The 20,825-nt window shown below is 42.3% G+C and overlaps 1 protein-coding gene and 1 pseudogene across 2 annotated transcripts; both read left to right on the forward strand.

Moving 5' to 3' along the window:
• Positions 1–3,973: 3,973 nt before the first annotated feature.
• Positions 3,974–4,832, forward strand: LOC118578506 (myosin regulatory light chain 12B-like). Of its 2 annotated transcripts, XM_036179508.1 has the most exons (2): positions 3,974–4,205; positions 4,353–4,514. In XM_036179508.1, the coding sequence occupies exons 1-2, from the start codon at positions 3,993–3,995 to the stop codon at positions 4,512–4,514; spliced, it is 375 nt and encodes a 124-aa protein (XP_036035401.1). In that variant the 5' UTR covers positions 3,974–3,992. The 2 variants fall into 2 exon arrangements, with proteins under 2 accessions (XP_036035401.1, XP_036035400.1); XM_036179507.1 differs by having other exon boundaries at positions 3,974–4,832.
• Positions 4,833–7,315: 2,483 nt separating this feature from the next.
• Positions 7,316–10,536, forward strand: LOC118577836 (annotated as a pseudogene).
• The last annotated feature ends 10,289 nt before the right edge of the window (positions 10,537–20,825 follow it).

Raw genomic sequence — 20,825 nt, forward strand, 5'->3', positions numbered from 1 at the left:
TGTATACATAGTCTGTAATTGGCTAAAATGTCATTAAGTGGAGCATGGCTGTATTATTCTTTTCCAATACAAACATACCCATGATGAAGTTCAATTTACAAATTAGGCATAGTATATTACATAGTTAAACAATAACAATAATGAAATAGAACAATTTTAAGTCATGGGTGAGAGTATACACACATAATCCAGCTACTCAAGAGACTGAGGAAGATCATTGGAGCCCTCAAGTTGGAGGTCAGCACAGGCAATATAGAGTCCATCTGGCAATAGTTATTACTACAGTAACATGTTATAATAAAGATCATATGAATTTCAAAACATCTCAACTACTGTACATTCTCATCTATTTCCATAACTTCTAATATGGCTTAACTTTTCCCTTTTCTTTTCCTTTTGAATAAAGACCCAAATCCTCAGCATGTTTTTCCTGACTCTGGACTTTCTCACTAATCCTGCAAAGCCCCCTCCCTGCCATTTCCAACAAGCAGCTGCGTGCTTACTACTGAGCCTCCCTGCTTTCTTGGACCCTAATTCTACAGGCATGACTTGCTGCCTTCTTCTCCATCTTTTTCCTCCCAGTACTACCAGGCTGACAGCTTGCCTGCCCTGTTGTTTTTCTCTTAAATTCCAATAAAATTGTTCTCATGTTTTCTTTTGAACATATTTCTAAATTCTTTTATTAATGAGAATAAGGTTCTTAGTAAGCCTAAATAGGGAACCCTTCATTTTCCCAGTAACATAAGTATATTCTGTGATATGGGAACAATGGCAAATGACTTAATGACATGTTTCTTAGAGCATATACCCATCATTAGGCAATGTATAACTGAATCAAATTAAGTGTAGTGCCAAGTGTATGATAAACATTCAACAACTGTTGATATTTCTGTTTATGTCTGAATGTGATAATGCCCTCAAACACAAGAAGTGGGTCAGATCCCATTATTGTCATAACAATAATAACGAGGTGGCATTTTCTTACTCACAGCCTAATGTGACATCCTCAAGTTCAACGGGACACTGTTTGAGACAACTTGTTAGCCTGCATCTTCCTAATCCAATCATGTACAACTAACATAAACTCCAATCCTGTACAGCTAACATACACCAAAGCTGGTTGACAGAATTTGTGCTAAGTGCTAATTGAGCTACCAATCATATGTGTGCCCATGAATGTATTCTCATGTCCCCATAACTGAGAAACACTGCAGGAATCAGTTGCTATGGTTTCTTGGAACATCACCTGCTCCACACCCACTCAGGCATGGCCCCTAAGAGCTCTTCAGGTAACATCTCCCAATGGCTTTTGTTAGAAGCTTCTGCAACCCCAAAGGACAACCAAAACAGGTGTGACACCTAGCACAGAGAAGAGCTAAGCAAGGAGGTGTCGGAGCTAGAAGTATCACCCCAAATTCTCTAAATACCACAGAAAATCGGCAAGGTGGGAGCACCCATTGGTTGGTTTCACAAGGAAGATCCTTGGAACAAAATAGACTGAACTTGCAGTCAGGATTTGTGTGTGTGTGTGTGTGTGTGTGTGTGTGTGTGTGTGTGTGTGTGTCCCCAGCTCCAAACACAATAGATCCCATCCCCTAATTGCTATGTATTGCTTCAAGTGCAAGAAACACAGTATGTTCTGTTTTTATGGTAATTGATGGTCTTGTTAAGAAAATGTAAAACTCCAGTTGCTGAAGCGATTGTTCAGTTAAGCTGTCCCCGGGTTTCCCATCTGGGTGGCTCAGCTGTGTCACACAGCAATCCCTCTTGCTCTCACAGTGAGGTCTTGTTTTAGCTGGCAGGACAATTGCCTCCCACGCTGTGACTGAAGAGTCCATGTCACAGTCGAAAGGAAGGAAACGATGTTGTTGGGTTCATTTACTTCTGCAGACTAGGATTCTCTGCAGTGAATTACAAATCCACTACTTAATGGAGATCAGGATATAATTAAGTTTTTGATAAATGCATCTGCATATGTGATGAAAAGCTAAGCAGCTGCTTTCGAGTCAGGGTTGGAAGAAGCTGAAAGGCCTTTGAATGCAGAGAAGCGTGTGCGTGGAAAGTGGGTTTTGTGCCTTCACTCCAACCAACTGAATGCTTGATTGACCAGGTGTCTCTTGACGAGTCTTTATTGGGAATCCATGGTGCATAAGCAGGCATGGCTCTCCTGACTGCAAGGTGATAGGCAGCTAAAGAACTTGGCTACACTCTTTCTTCCCAGACTTGAAACCTACAAGGCCTGAAGATCTCAGCCCCAGGACATAGATCTCTATCCGAACCCTAGCAGGAGTACAGGGGCAGGCAGAATGCCGCTTCCATAAAAATATCTTTAAGTAATATACAGCTCTAAGTGTAGCTTGGACTAGGTATTAATTCCTACCTTTCATGGTAATGGTGTCAGGAAAACTTGAATGAAATATAGAGAAACATATCTCTGAGTGGTTTCCTATATCTTAAGTCTTATTTTTAATTTTTTAATCACATTTAATCAATATAGTGTGTGTGTGTGTACATGTGTACATACATGTGTGTATGTATACATACATTCGTGCATACATAGGCACCCAGGATGAAGCTTGTGTTTTCAGGCCTGTACACAAACACCCCTAACCACTGAGCCATCAGTCCAGCCACAGGCTGTTTTGTTCTTCATCCATTAGGTTCTATGAACACATCACAGTCCTCATCCTAATAGGCTCAGCTTTCTAAGCTCTAAGACAGGATCGCAAGTTGCCCAGGCTATACACAACCTTGAACTTATGATCCTCCTGCCTCCACTCCTAAGTGGAGATTTCAGTTGTACACCAGCACACACTTTTTATGCAATGCTGGGGATTGAACCTAGAGCTTTGGGAATTATAAACAAGCACCCCACCAACGGAGCTATGTCCTCAGTCTCCTTTCTGATTGCATCACTTCTACTTCAGACACTGCATGGCAGTGCTATCTCGGTGCTTCAGGGAACTGCCCACCAAGCAAGTGAGGCCAGGCCCTAAATGCTTTTGCCAGTGTAGAAGATCCTCCCCACTCCACACACTGTCTCCTGTCAGCCTCACACTCTGCCCTCTCCTCAGACTCTCAAGCCCAACCCGTAGACACAGTCTTCTGACCTGGTCACTATATATCATTTTTTGATGAATTATGCTTTGCTCCTTATAGTAAGGAGGGTCCATCCCCACTGCAGCCATGCTGACTGCAGCCATGCTGACTGAAGCACAGTCCCAGCTACGGGTCTAGATGCAGTAAGTGGCAGAAGACTTTGAGAAAGGTGTCATTCTGGGGTGTACCCATCCGTGGTCTCCAGATACGGTACATGGAACTGTGTCTCCTCCAAATACACCAACACTAACCCAGATATCACAGTAGGGTGACAACAGTTCACAATAAACTACATTTTGTGAATTAGAGGCTCCCGAAGGCTCCCAACACAACATCATGATAAGGTAAAAATGCCATCTACTTTGATTTGATCAGCATACATTATTTACATTTATTGAAAGAGTACCCTGTGCCCCATAAATATGTGTAATTCTTACATGTTAATAGAAAGTCCTTTCGATATTTAAGAAGATAGCCATGCTAACTATTCTGATTTGATTATTATATTTCATTATATTTGATCATTATATCTCATGCATATGTATTCAGTGTTGTCCCTTGTGCCCATGAATTTAACCATTAAAGTAATATTGGTTAAAGATAAGAAAAATGTTGCATATGACATTATTTGGAAAGAGCTTCTTTGCAGATATGAGGTCATTCTGGAGTGGAATGGGCCCTAATCTAATATGTCTTGTGTCTTTATAAGAAAAGAAAACACGCTTGGGCTGCTGGCGATTTGTTAAATCGGTGGGAGAGGTCGGGGGGCTTCGCGGAGACACTCTTTTTTTTGAGTTGAGGATCGAACCCAGGACCTTGCGCTTGCTAGGCAAGCACTCTACCACTGAGCTAAACTCTTATTCTCGATGCTGAGCAGGGATTTAACCACCACCATGTCAAGCAAAAGGGCAAAGACCAAGACCACCAAGAAGCGCCCTCAGCGCGCAACATTCAATGTATTCGCCATGTTTGACCAGTCCCAGATCCAAGAGTTCAAAGAGGCCTTCAACATGATCGACCAGAACCGGGATGGCTTCATCGACAAGGGGGACTTGCACGACATGCTGGCTTCTCTAGGGAAGAATCCCACCGACGCCTACCTGGATGCCCTGATGAATGAGGCCCCGGGCCCCATCAACTTCACCATGTTCCTCACCATGTTTGGTGAGAAGTTGAATGGCACAGATCCCGAAGATGTCATCAGAAATGTCTTCGCTTGCTTTGATGATGAGGAAGCAACGGGCACTACCCAGGAGGATTACCTGAGGGAGCTGCTGACCACCATGGGTGATGGGTTCACAGATGAGGAAGTGGACGAGCTGTACAGGGAGGCCCCCAGTGACCAAAAGGGGAATTTCAACTACATCGAGTTCAGACGCATCCTCAAGCACGGAGCGAAAGACAAGGACGACTGAAGAGCTTCAAATCCAGCCAAATGTTCCCTGTTGCCACTGGGTATTTCTGAGATTTTCCTCCTAGAACCTGTTACATGCCCTAGCTTACTGCTTTTTTCTTTCTTGTTTTGTATTTATATCATCTCAGCCTCTTTGGGCCACATGTACCTTTATAATCAGACTGGAAAGGGGACTTTCTGTCATTATCAGAAAGTAAGGTCATTACTTACAGGCAGTCTTGTCCCCCTTGTGTATAGCTGCAGCCCACACAGAGTCAATATATTTTTTCAGAGAAAGTTATCCACTCAATTTTTTCTGAATGATAATTAAAATTTCTGATAAAATTAAAAAAAGAAAAAGAAAAGACGATACACAGGACAGAGGACAGAACACCGCCATGTGACAAGAGAAGCAAAGAATAGAGTGACGCCCATACCAAGCCAAGGAGCACCAGCACCCAGCAGAGGCTTGGGGAAGAACAGGAAGTACTCCTTCTCTGAGGCCCCTGGAACAAAACACATCTGCTGACACCTGAGTCAGGCTTCTGCCTCCTCAGCTGTTTTAAACCACACAGTTTGTGGAAACATATCAATGCAGCCCCGGAAGTGGACACACTGGTGAGTAGGACATGTTTATCCCTGTCTCTCTGTCAGGGACATCTCAGGTTTCACATCCAAACAAATACACTCGAGATCTCAGGGGCCCTCCCTTTTTCAAGAACTTGTTGGCTGTGGTGGTATTGTGTTCCCCAAAATATTGTGCACCCTAATAAACTTACCTAGGGTCAGAGACAGAACAGCCACAATATTAAACATAGAGGTTAGGCAGTGGTAGCACACGCCTTTAATCCTAGCACTTGGGACTCAGAGCTAGGCGGATCTCTCTGTGTTCAAGAACACAGCCAGCATGGCAGACACACGCCTTTAATCTCAATACCAACCATGGAAGACCTGGAGGTCTGTACAGACAGGCAGTGACTAGGAGGTCATGGGGTTGGGTTTACAACCAATGAGAAGGCAGAACAGAAAGTCAATAAAAAGGACAGATACACAGGAAGAAGGTCTCTTTGCTGAGGGGAAGGACAGCAGCAGCAGTGAGGGTAAGAAAAGGTTTTTAGCTCTCAGCTATTGCTCTGACCTCTTGGGCTTTTTAACTCTGAAATTGGCTCTGTGTTTCTTATTTAATAAAAGTGTTCATCTAAATTTCTAGATTTGATGGGTTCACCTCCTCTGTCACTGTCACTCAACCAGAGCTCCCCCTGACTCTGCACAGGCTGCTCCCCCTGACTCAGCAGAGGCTGCCTGACAGCTGAAGAAGGTGAGGCTCAAGGCCTCATCAAAGGCCTTCTAGTTCTCACACTGTGCTTGGGGCTGATAGTTGGCTGGTCAGAATAAGTCGTCTTCATTTAAGATTTCTGTGGCCATTAACAGCAGTCACCCACTTCCACAGCCTGTTAATCGCCATTTCCCACATCTTTGGGCACCATGACTGCCACATAGGCCAGTGTCTCCCCTTCCTCTGGCACCCCTGGTGACACTTCCAGCAAATGTGTTATCAACACCCATTAACCACAGCAATAGGACACGTATTGCCCTCTGCCCGACTTCAGGATCCCATCCAAAGGACTTGTTACCCTCAGCCATTACTGACACCAAGCCTGGAATCTCCAGGGAAATGTGCCTGAGACATAGACTGAATGAATACAAGGAGTTTATGGGAAGCAAACACAGGAAGTGATGGAAGGAAGCAGTGAAGAGAAGCCTAAGTCAGTGTGTCTATGAGCTGATTTCTTCATGGGTACTTCTGTTTTGTCTATGAGCTGATTTCTTCATGAGTACTTCTGTTTTGTCTATGAGCTGATTTCTTTAACAGGTATTTCTGTTTTGTCTATGAGCTGATTTCTTCTATGGGTACTTCTGTTTTGAAACCCTGGGAGGGAAGCTCTGGAAAGACTTGGAGGAGGAGAGGAATATGACCAAAATATATTTAAATTTCAAATTGTTTTAAATAATAAAATAATCAAGACTAATATAAAAGACAAGAAGGAGAAAGTCTTTGAGGGACTGGAGAGATGGCTCATCTGTTAAAAACTAGGCTCACAACCAAAACTACAATAAAGTCTGGGAGAGTTCACAGACTCACCCCAGGATATTTCTATTCAAGGGCTAAAGAAGCTGTGAAATTAGCTACTAGCTCCCCCTCTGTCACTACCAGAGAGCTGCTCCTTAGGAATATGAGCTTCCTACTACTACTTCTGGTAGCTTGTGCATGGGTCAAGATTCTCCCTGTGGATACAGAAACACCATACAATACAAAGAATTTGCCCATTTCACATCAGACACACTAAATAGAGGCAGGCCTGAGACATCAAATAAGAGACTAGCAGTTAAAATGCAGGGCAAAGGTGTGAGCTAGATAAAGCACAGGAGGGCTGTGGCCACTGTTCCTTCCATATATACAACAGGACGCCAATTCTTTCAACAGTGAACAGGCTCTTAGTACAGTGGGTTGAGCCATATAATACCTTTTACTACAAAGTTGCAAATTCCATGTTGTCTAAAGTAAAACTCAAGTGGGATTTTGTGAACTTCCTTAGATTCAGCATACACATTAAAAATAATTAGTGACAACTGCAAGAAAAAATCTTTAAAGAATTATGAGAAACTTGTAGTTTTATGGTATCATAATGCTGGCATCATCCCTTTCTTTCTTTCTTTCTTTTTTTCTTTCTTTCTTTCTTTCTTTCTTTTTGAAAAACCACCCCCAAAGAAAAGGCAATAGGTAATGGAAATCAAACTACATCATCAATGAAATCAGAACGCATGTATCAGTCCCCAAAAGCGAACTACGAGAATGAACTGACAAATGGGCATAGGGGGGTTGCTGAAAAGAGGTACTTATGACTACAGATGTCAGAAGCCCTGCAATGCAGACAACACCTACAGAAGAGAAATACCAGTAACTCCTGATTAAGAGCAACAGGACTGGGATGGTTGATTATCAACTTGGCGTAATACTGAATTGCCTAGAAAGGGAGTCTCGAGAGGGAATTTTCTTGGTTAGGTTGGTCTTTGGACCATTCCTGTGAAGGTTTTCTCTCAGTTGAGTTAATGGAATGCCCTGAATGTGGGTGACTCCACCTCATGGGCTGAGTTTTGAACTGGGTAAAAAGAAGACAGCAAGCTGAGCTCTGGCATGCACACAGCCATTACTCTCTGCTCCTGATGTTGGATGTGATATACACAACTCTCTCCAGTTCTTGCTGCTATTACTTCACTGCTATGATGGACTGGAACCTGGAACTACAAGCTAAAATAACCCTTTCTCTTCCAAGTTGCTTTTTTGGGTGTTTTATCACAGGAATTGGACAAGAAACTAAGACAAAATTGAAGGAGGATGGAGTAGGTGAAATGAACAGCAAGTCAGTTGTCTCATTGCACATGCAGGAGCAACCAGTCTGTGAGGCAAAGCTCATTAACCAGAACATCATAACCAGACCACAGCAAGCAATGGGGGAAAGAGGCTCCACATGCTTAATCTGAAATCTATGACATGTGTTGTGGGATGACTCATCCCTAACAGGCTTGAGAGCCAGCCGGCCCAAACAAGTAAAAATGATACTTTCTGAGAGCCAACTTGGGTCTGCCTAAGGGCCTTAGCAACAGCAGCTGAGACATGATCTGGAGATGACCTGGACCAATGACAGGCAGCCATGTCACACCAGCATATGCATGTTCATTAGACTTCCCCCTCAGGGTGGGGTGGAAGGTATATAAGGCTTGCCTCTTCCTGAATAAACTGACCTTGCTGTTTTGACATTCTCCCAGAGTCTATGTCATTGACTCTGTGCCTACTTGGGCCCTCCCCCAAAGGGAACAACAGCACAGGATCCTGCTACAATGTGTCACTTCTCATAAAGCTCATTCAGGTTGACTAAAAGTGATTTTCTTCTATTGCAAGATTTTGATAAGAAATTTACAAAATTATTTTAATAAAGTAACTAAGAGTATGCAGTAGCCTATACACAGAGAAAACTCCTACAAAGAGCTATTCTGATAAAATCCCATCTCTTTGAGAAAGATTAATAATTAAAAGGATCATTCCATAAAAGATAACCGACATTGTTTGTAAGGGAAGAATGCTTGAAATACAGTTAATTAATTACTATTCTTGTCATAAAACACAGGTCCAAAGCAACTTATAGAAGAGAGGGTTCATTTTGACTTATGGTTTTAGAAGGATAAGAGTCCACCACCAGTCCAACCTGCTTACATACACAAATGGTTTGTCCATCTCCATACTCTGTGGCCTGGCATAGCATCCATGTCCCTCAGCCAGTTTGCCCTGTCCAGTGTCTTACAAAACCTGCCTCATGGAATTTGCCAAAAACCTTGTGTCTCTTGGTTCGAGTCTTGTGGCTTCTAGAGGCATGGCAAAAGTGCTCAGGGATGTTAGCCTGGCAGTCAGAGATGTGCCTGAGCTAACAGGGTTTCTTGAAATATTGGGAGGAAGGGCCGCATGTGAAAACCTTGCATCCTGCCATCCATGCTGCAATCTTGGCACGCAATATTCCAGAAAATATTGCTGACATGGCCAAACTTGATTTCAACCCTATGAGTTGTTGCCTATAACCTGCCCCCAATTGTGAAGAAGACTGTGGCTTCTCCAGATGTAACTATTGAGGCAGCTGTTGAACAAATGGATATTGGTGGAGTGACCTCAATGAGAGCTGCAGCCAAAAAATCATGCTTGAGTGACAGTCATATAAAACCCAAGGACTATGTGGTGGTGGCTGCAGAGATGTAGAGCTCTAATAATAAAGACAATTCCCTGAAGACTAGGCACCAGCTGGCTTTGAAGGAATTTACTCATAGTGCACAATATAATGGGGCAACTTCAGATTACTTCAGGAAGCCGTAAAAAGAAATTTCCCAGATGCCACTGAGGTATGAGATGAACCACCATCAGACTCCTGCCTAGCTATATAAGCTGAAGTCCAAGCTTCCCATCCCAGTTCTCAACAGAACCCCTGAATTCATAAACCTGTGTGTTGCTTTGAACACCTGGCATCTGGTGAAGGAACTCAGAGAGGCATTAGCCTTCTAGCTGTGATTTCTTTTAAGCATGTCATCTCAGTAGATGCTGATGTTGGGAGTCCATTCAGTGAGGACAAGACCAGAGTCTGTGAGGTCTATGACTTCTATTCTATCCTCATGCCTACTTCATACACAAGAGCAAAGTAGTCCAATAGGATGTCTTCATTTGGGGATTTTGTTACATTATCTGGTGTTTGTTATGCCCCGACTGCAAAAATTATCTCTAGAGAAATGTTGGATGGTATTGTTGCCCCAGGATATGAAGAAGCAGCCTTGAAAACACTTTCTAAAAAGAAAATTGGATGGACCAGTCCTACAAACCAGATGGAAATGAAGTTCAAACACTCTTTGACCTTGGTTTGAGGCAGAAGAGAAATAATGGTGTCATTGAGAAGTCCTTATTTAGCAATATTGTCACCAAGAATAAATATTGGTCAGAGTCTACCCTCAGAGACCTCATTGTAGTCATCAGTCTAACTTCATATGCTACACCAAGGGTGGGCAGGTTATTGGCATTGGAGCAGGACAGCAGTCTTGGGTACACAGTACACTGTACAAGACAAACTCTTGGTGACTTTGGCACCATCCACGAGTGCTCACCATGAAGTTTAAAACCAGGGTGAAGAGAGTGGAACTCTTCAATGCCATTGATCATGTGACCAGCACTGTTGGTGAGCGTGAAGCTCTGGTGAAGTGGAAAGCTTTGCTCAAGGAAGTCCCTGAGTTACTCACTGAGGCAGAGAAGAAGGAGCCATCAAGATGAGTGGTATTTCTATTGGCTCTAATGCCTTTTTCCTTTCGGGGATAATGTAGCCAGAGCTAAGAGGAGTGGTGTTGTCTACATTGTCACTTCATCTGGATCTGCTACTGAAAAGGTTATGAGTGAGGCATGGGATACACTGGAGATTGTCTTTACTCACGTGGATCTTTGGCTTTTCCTCCACTGATTGTAGTTTACGCCATTTCATAGTTTGCTTGTGTGTAATGGATAATCTTGTGTGGGATTTTTAAAGCACCTCTTAAAAAATGATTATTTGCATCTTGATAATTGGGTCTATGGTTCTAGTTTTTTGTTTGTTTGGTTTGGTTTGGTTTTTTTAAAGGAGTCCACCACCATCATGGCAGAACTGTATGGCAGCAGCTCAGAGCTTACATCTCCAACCAACATAAGCAGGAAACAAGGGGGCACACTGGGAATGGTTCATGGATTTTTAAACTTCAGACCTTTCCCCAGTAATGTGCTTACTCTATAAGGTCACACCTCCTAAGTCTCCCAAACAGTGCCACCAACTTGGGGCCAAGACTACGGGGGCATCTCATTCAAACCATATACTATATATCCCTGAGTAATTGAAAATGGGCATAAATAAATCCTAGGATATCTAAATAACAGATCTCCATGCATCTGACAAAAAGAACAAGGTAGTTCTATATTTATATTAACATAGAGCCATCTTTATAATCAATCACAATAGTCCAAATTATTCTCCAATAACAAAAAATCCCAATGCCCTAGTAGCTCAAGTCAGTAAAACTTTTTTTTTGCTAGTATACAAGTATTCATGGAACAGGATACACCCCACATCATATTTTCCTCATTCAGGGGCCTGGGCCCTTGCAGAGTTCAGAACCTCAGCAAAGTAGAAAAGCGAAAGGAGACTTTAGGATGCTTTATTCTTTAACCCAGAGATAACACAGGCTGTTTCTTACCACATTTCATTAGTTGAAGGAACTTATATGGTCACAGAAGTGCCAAGGGGCAAAAGCCCTCCTGCCCTAGCCAAAGGGAGATGCAAAGGTGTTAGTGGAAATTATGATGATTCTATGAAGTCATAGGAAAGAGCATAGTCAGTCTTTATAATCAAAATATATTACAGGGCTGGGGAGACTGCAGGCTCAGCAGTTGAGAACTTGTTGCTCTTTCAGAGGACCTGGATTTGGTTCCCAGCACTCACATGGAGCAATTCACAACCATCTGTAACTCCAACTCCAAGGGATCCAATGTCCTCTTCTGGCATCTCCAGACCTGTGCATACACACTCATGCACACAATAAATAAATCATTAAAATATGTATATTACATATACCTTATATTCTTAATGTACACGGAACAGCTCTGGAAGAATGGATTAGTGATGAAATAATTCCATATATCTGTAGAGAAGACTAAATGGTTGTTTTTCATTGTCTTAGGAATTTTATATTATATGTACATATAATCACTTTAAATGTATAAAAATAAAAAATAAAAGGCATATATTTTATCAAAAAGATATATCATAAAAATACAATACAGAGACTGTCTCAGTTTGCCTCTCCTTGAATAAAATTATAGAAGGGTTTGCTAGAAGAAATGTATAGTAACCTGAAAGACTTTTTTAGCTATTTAATTTATAACATTTTAGTATGGCCTCTGACCTATCTAAGCAGGGGACAGTTTTAAACTCAGAGACAAAGAAAATAATTTTTGACAAATGGTTATGAAAAAGACAACCAGGTCACCACATACCAAATCTATTCATCCTCAGCCCAGATAGAGGAAGGCTTAGTTTTGAATAACTGCATACAGACAGATGATGGTTTAGGCACAATCAAATCTGTGTACTACCAAAGAGCCCAAGCTACTTTGAAAAAAGCAGTAGAGACTGTATCATGGGTGCAGCGATGTTCTTTCCTTCAATAAATGCATGTCTAGTAAATTTCCCCAGCTCAGGATCATTTTTAATGTAAACGTCATCTTGTTACAGAACACTGTGTCCTTTCAAAGTTCCTTACTCACTCATTAGCCATGCCACATTAATAGCAAGTTCTAGGCTCTCTATCTTTCCATAGTTATTGATAGTCTTGTCAGGGGGAGGGTGATGAGACTAGAAGCCAGAGAAGCCATTGGTACTTTTCCCTAGACACTTACATACCACCCTCTACCCAGCATGCTGGCCCCTTGCTACATGTCCATTCCAGGATGACAAGAGCCAGCACTGAAATGACTGCTGCTTGTGCCTCAGCCTGGGACTCCTAGAAGAATGAGACAGTGTCTCTCACCAGGATCCACCCCTCTCTGTTGACAAAGGTTGGCCCAGAGAGAGAGAGAGAGAGAGAGAGAGAGATGTGTGTGTGTGTGCATGTGAGAGACAGAGACAGAGACAGAGAGAGGAGACAGAGAAAGAGAGAGATGGACAGAAAGACAGACAGACAGACACAGATATACAACAAGAACAAAGAGACACAGAGACAGAGAGTCAAAGAGAGAGAGAGCAACAGAACAATTGGACACAGCAGGTTTGTCGTAGGACAACTTCAGGTGTTGATCTTCAGCCTCCACTTTGTTTGAGACAGGATCTCTCTTGTTCACGTCTGTGTACACCAGGCTAGCTGCCTTATGAGCTTCTGGGGCCTCTCCTGTCTTGACCTCCCATCTCTGTAGGATGCTGGGATCACAGGCATGTGCTACTGCATGCCCTTGGGTTCTGGAGATTCAAACCCTTTCTCTACCGAGCTGTCATCTAGCCTGAAGAATCGTCAATGCAACCTCAAGTCATGGTTTGCTTCCCCCCACCCCCGAGACTTGGATTCCATTAGGGTATGAACAATACCAGTCCAAAGGGTCACAGTGCTGTTTATTTTGGAAGTTTCTCTGTATCTTTCAATTGAAATCTTAATTTTTATGACTAATATGTAACTAAAATATCTTAATTTATCATAGAAATTCCCTATTACAGGGAGATTTTACCTGATTTGAATGTTAGATCATGAATCCAGTTACTGATACTCTTATACTTATAGTTTGCTGAATGTTGAGAGACAAATGTGTAATTCACAGCTACTCAAATAAACAAAAGATGAGCTATTGAAGGTGTTGTAGAATGCTGTCCTCCAGGCATAGCTATTGTTATCTTGAAGTCAGAGATGCTGTGATTAGACCCTATAATTCCCTCATGGAGGGAGACAGTATTCAAGTAGCACATAAGGTGCTCACTTACCAGCAGCAAAAGGCGACTCATGAGTCACTCACCAAGCAGCTCACCACATGACCCATGGGACCACTCAAGAGGTACCTCAGCAAATGAAGTCAGCCAGGCACGCAGAGACAAATACTACAGAAGCTCACTTAGCAGCAAAAGTGGAACAGTGTGGTGTTTTCCCAAGGCTGGTAGCAGACAGAGATGAGAGGGAGAAAGAGACACACTGGTCAATGGGTACAAAGATAAGAGGAACAGACACTAGTATTCTATTGCTCAGTAGGCTAAGTTCAGCCAGTAAAAATTTATATATTTATTTTTAACTCATAATATTTTTCTCTGTTATATTTTTATTATTTAATTAAATTTAAATACATTTTGGTTATGTTCTTCTCTTCCCCCAAGTTCTCCCAGGTCTTCTACCCATCCAACTTGAAGTTTTCTCAAAAAACAAACAAAACCCAATACAGTAACAATCCCACCCCCCAAAAAAATCCAAGAAAATAAAATAAAACAATATCCAAAAAGAAAAACAAACAAAAAAACCCACCAAACGGTAACCAAATAAAAGCGCATAAAAAAGTACAGTCTGTTATGTGTTGATCAACTGTTCCTGAACATGAGGCCTGCCCTGGAGTGGTTGATATACCCAGTGTCACTCTGTTGAAGAAAACTGATTTTCCATCTCCCAGCAGGTATAAATGACAGTTCAGGTGTTAACCTTTACCCTTGTGGCTAGGTTTTCATTCATGGTTTTTAAATATAACAAAATAAAATATAATAAGATAAAACAAAAACTATCACATGAAAGTTAGACAAGACAAACCAAAGAAGGAAAAAGAGCCCAAGAGAAGGCACGAGAATCAGAGACCCACTTGTTCACACACTCAGGAGTCCGATGCAAACACTAAACTGGAAGCCACAATATATACTCAGAGGACCTAGTGCAGACCCACACAGGCTTGTACATGCTGTTTCAGTCTCTATAAATTCATATGAGCTTTGGTCAGTTGATTCAGAGGGCCTTGTTTTCTCGGTGTCCTCCATCCCTTCTAGCTCTTAGACTCTTTCTGCTTCCTCTTGCTCAGGGTTCCCCAAACTATGAGGGGAGGGATTTGATGGAGACATCCCATTTAGGGCTGAGTGTTCCAGGACTTTTCACTCTCTGTGGAATGTCTGGCTGTAGGCCTCCGTATTTATTCCCATCTGTTGCAGGAGGAAGATTCTCTGAAGCTTGGTAAGCAAGGCATTGATTCATAGGTATAACAGAATGTCTTTAGGAGTCACATAATTGCTATATTTTTTAAGGCCAGAAGTATTTGGTTTTACCCTAGTTCTCTGGGCTATATAGTTTCTGGTTTTTGGTCACCCACACAGTACTGGATATGGGTTCCATCTACTGCAGTGGGCCATAAGCCAAATCAGTTATTGGTTGGTTACTCCCAAAAGCTTTGTGCCACCATTGCCCTAGTATGTCATGGAGATTAAGGGTTTGTGGCTGTCTTGGTGTTTATGTTTCTTTTTGTGGTGCAGAGTGTTCTCCACGGTCAATGAGTCGTGTAGGTGTTGTCTTTAGCAATGGGTTCTTACGGTCAGTTTGTGGAAAGCAACATCCTTGGTTGTTTGGGGATGCCTGTGGGGCCCCTTTGGCCAAAACTCAATTAGATGTAACCCAATCCTGGTACTAAATGCTTCATTTGGTGATAAGAGAAGGAATATTGCCCAGTGCATTTTATAAAGCCACAGTTACCCTGATACCCAAACTACATAAACACCCAACAAAGGAAGACAATTATTAATTTCCCTTATGAACATAGATACAAAAATATTCAATAAAATACTTGCAAACTGAATCCAAGAACACATCAAAAAGATCATCCACCATGATCAAGTAGGCTTCATCTCAGAGATGCAGGGATAGTTCAACATACATAAATCAATAAATGCAATTAACCATATAAACAAACAGTCAAAAAACACATGATCATGTCATTTGATGCAGAAAAGGCTTTTGACAAGATCCAATACTCTTTCGTGATAAATGTCCTGGAGAGATTAGGCATACAGGGACATACCTCAACATAATAAAGGCAGTTTACATCAAGCCCATCAGCTTAAATGGGGAGAAACTTGGAGTATTTTTACTAAAATCAGGATCAAATCTGTATGTTTCAAAATAGCTAAAAGAGACCATTTTAATGTTTATATCACAAAGAAATGATAAATGACTGTAATAGTTATCTTAATTACTTTTCTATTACTACCAGGCCTTAGTATTCTATTTCTGTGAAGAGATACCATGAGCACAGCAACTCTTATAAAGGAAAATATTTAATTGGAGCTTGCTTACAGTTTCAGAGGTTTAGTCCATTATCATCATGGCAGGGAACATGGAGGCAGACATGGTGCTAGAGAAGAAGCTGAGAGTTCTACATCAGAATCCATAGGCAGCAGAAAAAGAGAGAACCTCTGGGCCTGGCTTAGACTCTTGGAACCTCAAAGCCCACCCCGGTGACGCACTTCTTCTAACAAGACCACACCTACTTCATCAAGGTCACACCTCCTAACCCTTTCAAATAGTGCCATTCACTGGTGATGAAGCATAGAAATCTATGAGCCAGTGGTGGCCACTCTCATTCAAACACCACACACTGTGACCAAATCAATTTGGGAGTAAAGGATTTATTTTATCTTACAGCTTGTAGTCCATCACTGAGGAAAGTCAGAGCAAGAACCTAAAGGCAATAACTGAAGTAGATAGAGGTTAAGAGGGAACATTGCTTATTAGCTTCCATAGGCCCACCTTCCCAAGTGGATGGGGTTCTTATGCATCAATCATTAATCAAGAAAATCCCTACAGACCTAATCTATAGGCCAATGTGATGAAGGTATTTTTTTCCACCAAAACTTCTTTTTCCCAGATATGTCTAGGTTTGTGTCAAGTTAACCAAAAATAAATAAATAAGAGTGATAGATATGCTAATCACTCTAATTAGATTATTACAAATGTGTGTCAAAATATCACAATGTATTCCATAAACACTTACATCTATACATCAATTAAAAATAAAGTTAAAACTGAAAAAGAAACTCACCATCCCAGTGGTTTGGAAGTTTATCAGTTAGGCAGGTAATAAATAACTCAAAAACCAGTGGTATCAATTAGACATAGAAATTGAGTATTTGTTGAAAAATAAGTTTTATTGCTGGGCGGTGGTGGCGCATGCCTTTAATCCCAGCACTTGGGAGGCAGAGGCAGGCAGATCTCTGTGAGTTCGAGGCCAGCCTGGGCTACAGAGTGAGTTCCAGGAAAGGTGCAAAGCTACACAGAAAAACCCTGTCTCAAAAAACAAAAAAAAAAAAGAAAGAAAAATAAGTTTTAATTTTATGAATAATAGAGACCTGTTTAAAAAAAAAGAAAGAAAGAAAGAAAGAAAGAAAGAAGAGGTGGAGAGAATGGCTATGCCTGCACTGGATTTCCAATAGTCTCAAGGAGTGATATGTGAACTCAGAGTTCATGGTGCCATCCAGCCTTGACACAGTCTATTTTCTAAGGACACATTCTTTAATGTTTTTAAATGCTGTGTGTAAAAAGCAGCACATCAGAGCCTTTTAACTACCTTTGGAGACAATGGAGATTTTCCAAGGAAAAGAGAAAAGTAGAAGCAACTCATGATACAAAAGCAAATGTGTGTGTAACTTTGGATAGATCACAGCATATCAGGGATGTGGCAAAAGAGGAGGCTGGAAATGAGAGAAAACTCAAATCTCCCCCTCCCCCGCCCCCCTCCTGCCCTGCCCCGTCTGTCTCTTTTTGAGACACACACAATACACACACATACAACACATGACACACGACACATGACACATGACAAACACCACAACACACACTCCACAACACACCCCATAACACACAACATACACAGCCTGAGGAGTTTACTTCTTCTGGAAGCAATGAGCTAGATGAGATTTCACTTGAGTAACAGTATGGTCATAGTTTGGGAAAATCTCCCTAGCAAACATCTGGAAAGGGAAGTTGAGCTCAGAGGTGAGCATGGGGACTGGAGCATGTGAGCATGTAGCACAGCGGTAGCATGCTTGCCTGGCATTTGCAAGGCTCAGTGTTTGGATCTCAGCACTGTACACATAAAAGAGTCAACTGACACAAGGCAGCCAAAATAAAGAGAGAAAAGGGCTTGTGGGGCCCCTGGCAGTGGGACCAGGATCTGTCCCTGGTGTATGAACTGGCTTTTTAGAGCCCATTCCCTGTGGAGGGACACCTTGCTCAGCCTTGATGCAGAGGGGAGGGGCTTGGTCCTGCCTCAACTTGATATTCCGGACTTTATTGACTCCTCATGTGAGGCCTTACCCTCTCTGAGGAGTGGATGGGGGGGGGGTGGAGTAGGGGGAAGGTGAGGCAGAGTGGGAGGAGGGGAGGGAGGGGGAACTGTGGTTGGTATGTAAAATTAAAAAAACTTTTAAATTAAAAAAAAAAGCATATGAAAACAGGCCCCTGCCTAATATTATAGCTTTAAGAAAATTCAGCATTGCAGAACTCCACTGGGTCCCTAATAAATGTTTCTTCTTGTATAAAAAGAAAAGAAAAGAAAAAGAAATTCTTCGGGAGACAGAATCAACAAGGCAGGTGTGGTGAGAACCCTAGAATCTGAGAAGTAAGAAAGAGCAGGAAAGATACCTCCAAAGATACCAGGTAGGAGACTGAAGTAAATACAAGTCTGACTGGGGAGATGGTAAGTCTAAAGAACCTAGGATGAGGCAATGAGATCAATGTTGACTATGGGATTAGTTGGAACCTGATTTAAAAAAAAAAAAAAAGTCCAATAGGCTGTGGGAACTGGTTATGAGGCCAGGAGATGACCCAGACTAAAATTGGAGGGTCACAATTACCAACACCAGGAGCTTCTGATAATCTGAAACTAGTTACTGTAAGCAAAAACTGTTGACGGTAAGACACGCCAGGCACTGTGCTCTGTGCTCCACACAAGCTGCATTCAATTCTCATAACTCCACAGACAGACAGAATTACTAGTCCCACTTTTGGAGTGCATGAATCTTTTCCTAATTTATTTTTAAGTCTTTAATCATCCAAATCCACTTCAGTGTCCCGCTGGCTCTTTGTACCCAAAGAGAGAAACACCATGACGCCAGCACCCTCACTAACATGCCTCTCCACTGCCCTGAGTGTTCTGGGAACGAGTGCTGAGTGCGGACAAGCAAGGCAAGCTGTTGTGACAGCATCCAGGGAAAGCCATTTGGTAGGAACTGAGACTCTGGTCAGCATCAGCTCAGCATCAGCAAGCACACGGGCCTTCTGGAGTACCAATCACTGGTCCTTCCATTTTCTGATGCTAATGTTGGAAGCTTTGCCCTTCAAGAAAATCAGAGAATTAACAAGGAAGGAAAAAACTATGAGAATTATAATGATGAGACCATTGATGAACATGTAGATGGGGACACATGGAGAGGCAAGTGAGAGTTATTAATAATTCTATCAGGCCAAGCCAGCAGGCATAACTAGAGTCCTGAGAGAGCCAGCAGGCAGACCGTCTGCAGGCAGCTTGCCTACTGCATTTATCTCCACTTTGTATGTGAGTCACTGAGACACAAGAGTGCATTATTTGTCATAAGTCATTAGCCATGGCACCTAGTAAGCCAGGCTGCAACTAAGATATTGCCTTCTCTCTATACCAGAGTGTGTCTAAATAGGACACTATCTCCAGAGTCCACCAGAAATGTGTTCTGCTAGACCTGCACAGTACACCTATGAATGAAACTGGAACACCTTTGGCCATTACCTGCACCCATTTTCAAGTTCCCCAGTCTCCCCAGCAGATGAAGAGCCCAGCTCTCTGACCATGGAACGAACCACTTACTCCAAACATCTGTGAACTCCTTTAGGGTTTCTCCTAGTTGAAGAGTTGCCTGCCCCAAGGTCACACCCACCAGAGGCAGTCCATCTCTCTTCACAGAGGAAGGAGGAGTTAAAGGAAAAGGAACACAAAGGTTAGACCATCTGAGTTCAATAGTCAACACTAGCAAGCCATTCCCACTTCAGAGTCCTGTGGAGGTCGTGGAGGTCGGTCAAGGCCTTGAGGCATGCATTGCAACTCAATTTCTGCCCTGACCCATTTCCACTGGTGATTCTCCTGGGGACTTCACAGTAAGCCTTCTTACTGTACTCCATCGTAGAGCTGCTTCCTGAAGAACTATGTCTGTTATGGTTTCTACTGCTGTGATAAAACACCATGACCATAAGCAACTTGGGGAGGGAAGGGTTTATTTCACTTCCATGTCACAGTTGATCATAGAAGGAAGTCAGGGCAGGAACTCAAGCAGTGCAGGGATCAATGCAGAGGCCATAGAGGGGTGCTGCTTACTGGCCTGCACCTCATGGTTTGTGCTTCCTGGCTTCTTATACATCTCAGGACCACATGCCCAGGAGTGGGACCAACTGTAATGGTCCAACCTCCCCATGTCAATCACTGATTAAGAACATACACAACAGGCTTGCCCATGGGCCAATCTGGTGGAGGCATTTTCTCAGGCGAGGTTGTCTTCCCAAATGAGTCTGGCTTATGTCAAGATGGCTAACATTAGCCAGCACAGGAACCCAGCCTGGGATACATGCCAGTCTGTGCCTTGAGTACTTAATTTAAACATCCACAAAAAGACAAAACATTGGTCTATGGGTTTCCAAATCTGGAGATTTACCAGAACCTTAATGGGTAAGAAATTTGATGGGCCTCAGCTCTCAGGGAACACACAATGACTCATGTTCCTGTTCAGACAACAAAACCCACTAGGAATCCACTCCAGGATTAAGCCAGACTTCACTTTTCCTGTTTGTTTTTTTTTTTTTTAAATGTCTGCTGTGCTATCTGAATTGTAAAGCATACAAGCAACATTTGAGCCTAGTCCCAGGCTGCACAACAGAGGCTAATAATTTCAATTTACTAAAAACCAAGAAAATATCCTCTGACCATTGAGCAAGCTCATTTCTCTCCATGGCAAGCAGAAGGGAAAACACAAACCCTGATGGGATGCCTTCAGTTCTTTGGGTTAGAACTTTTCCTACCTCCAAAATCCTGTTAAAGTGCAAATAAATTTAGCGTATCAATCTATTTTCAATATCTATGTCTTAATAAAAAGAGGAGAAAGACTCCAACCAAAATTCAAACAACGATGTCCCTGCACCACAGAATGACTGGTCTTTTCTTTCTTTTTCTACACACATATTTTCCAAAAGGCTGAGGTGC

Source organism: Onychomys torridus, chromosome 2 (assembly GCF_903995425.1).
Source record: "Onychomys torridus chromosome 2, mOncTor1.1, whole genome shotgun sequence".
Taxonomy (NCBI): Eukaryota; Metazoa; Chordata; class Mammalia; order Rodentia; family Cricetidae; genus Onychomys; species Onychomys torridus.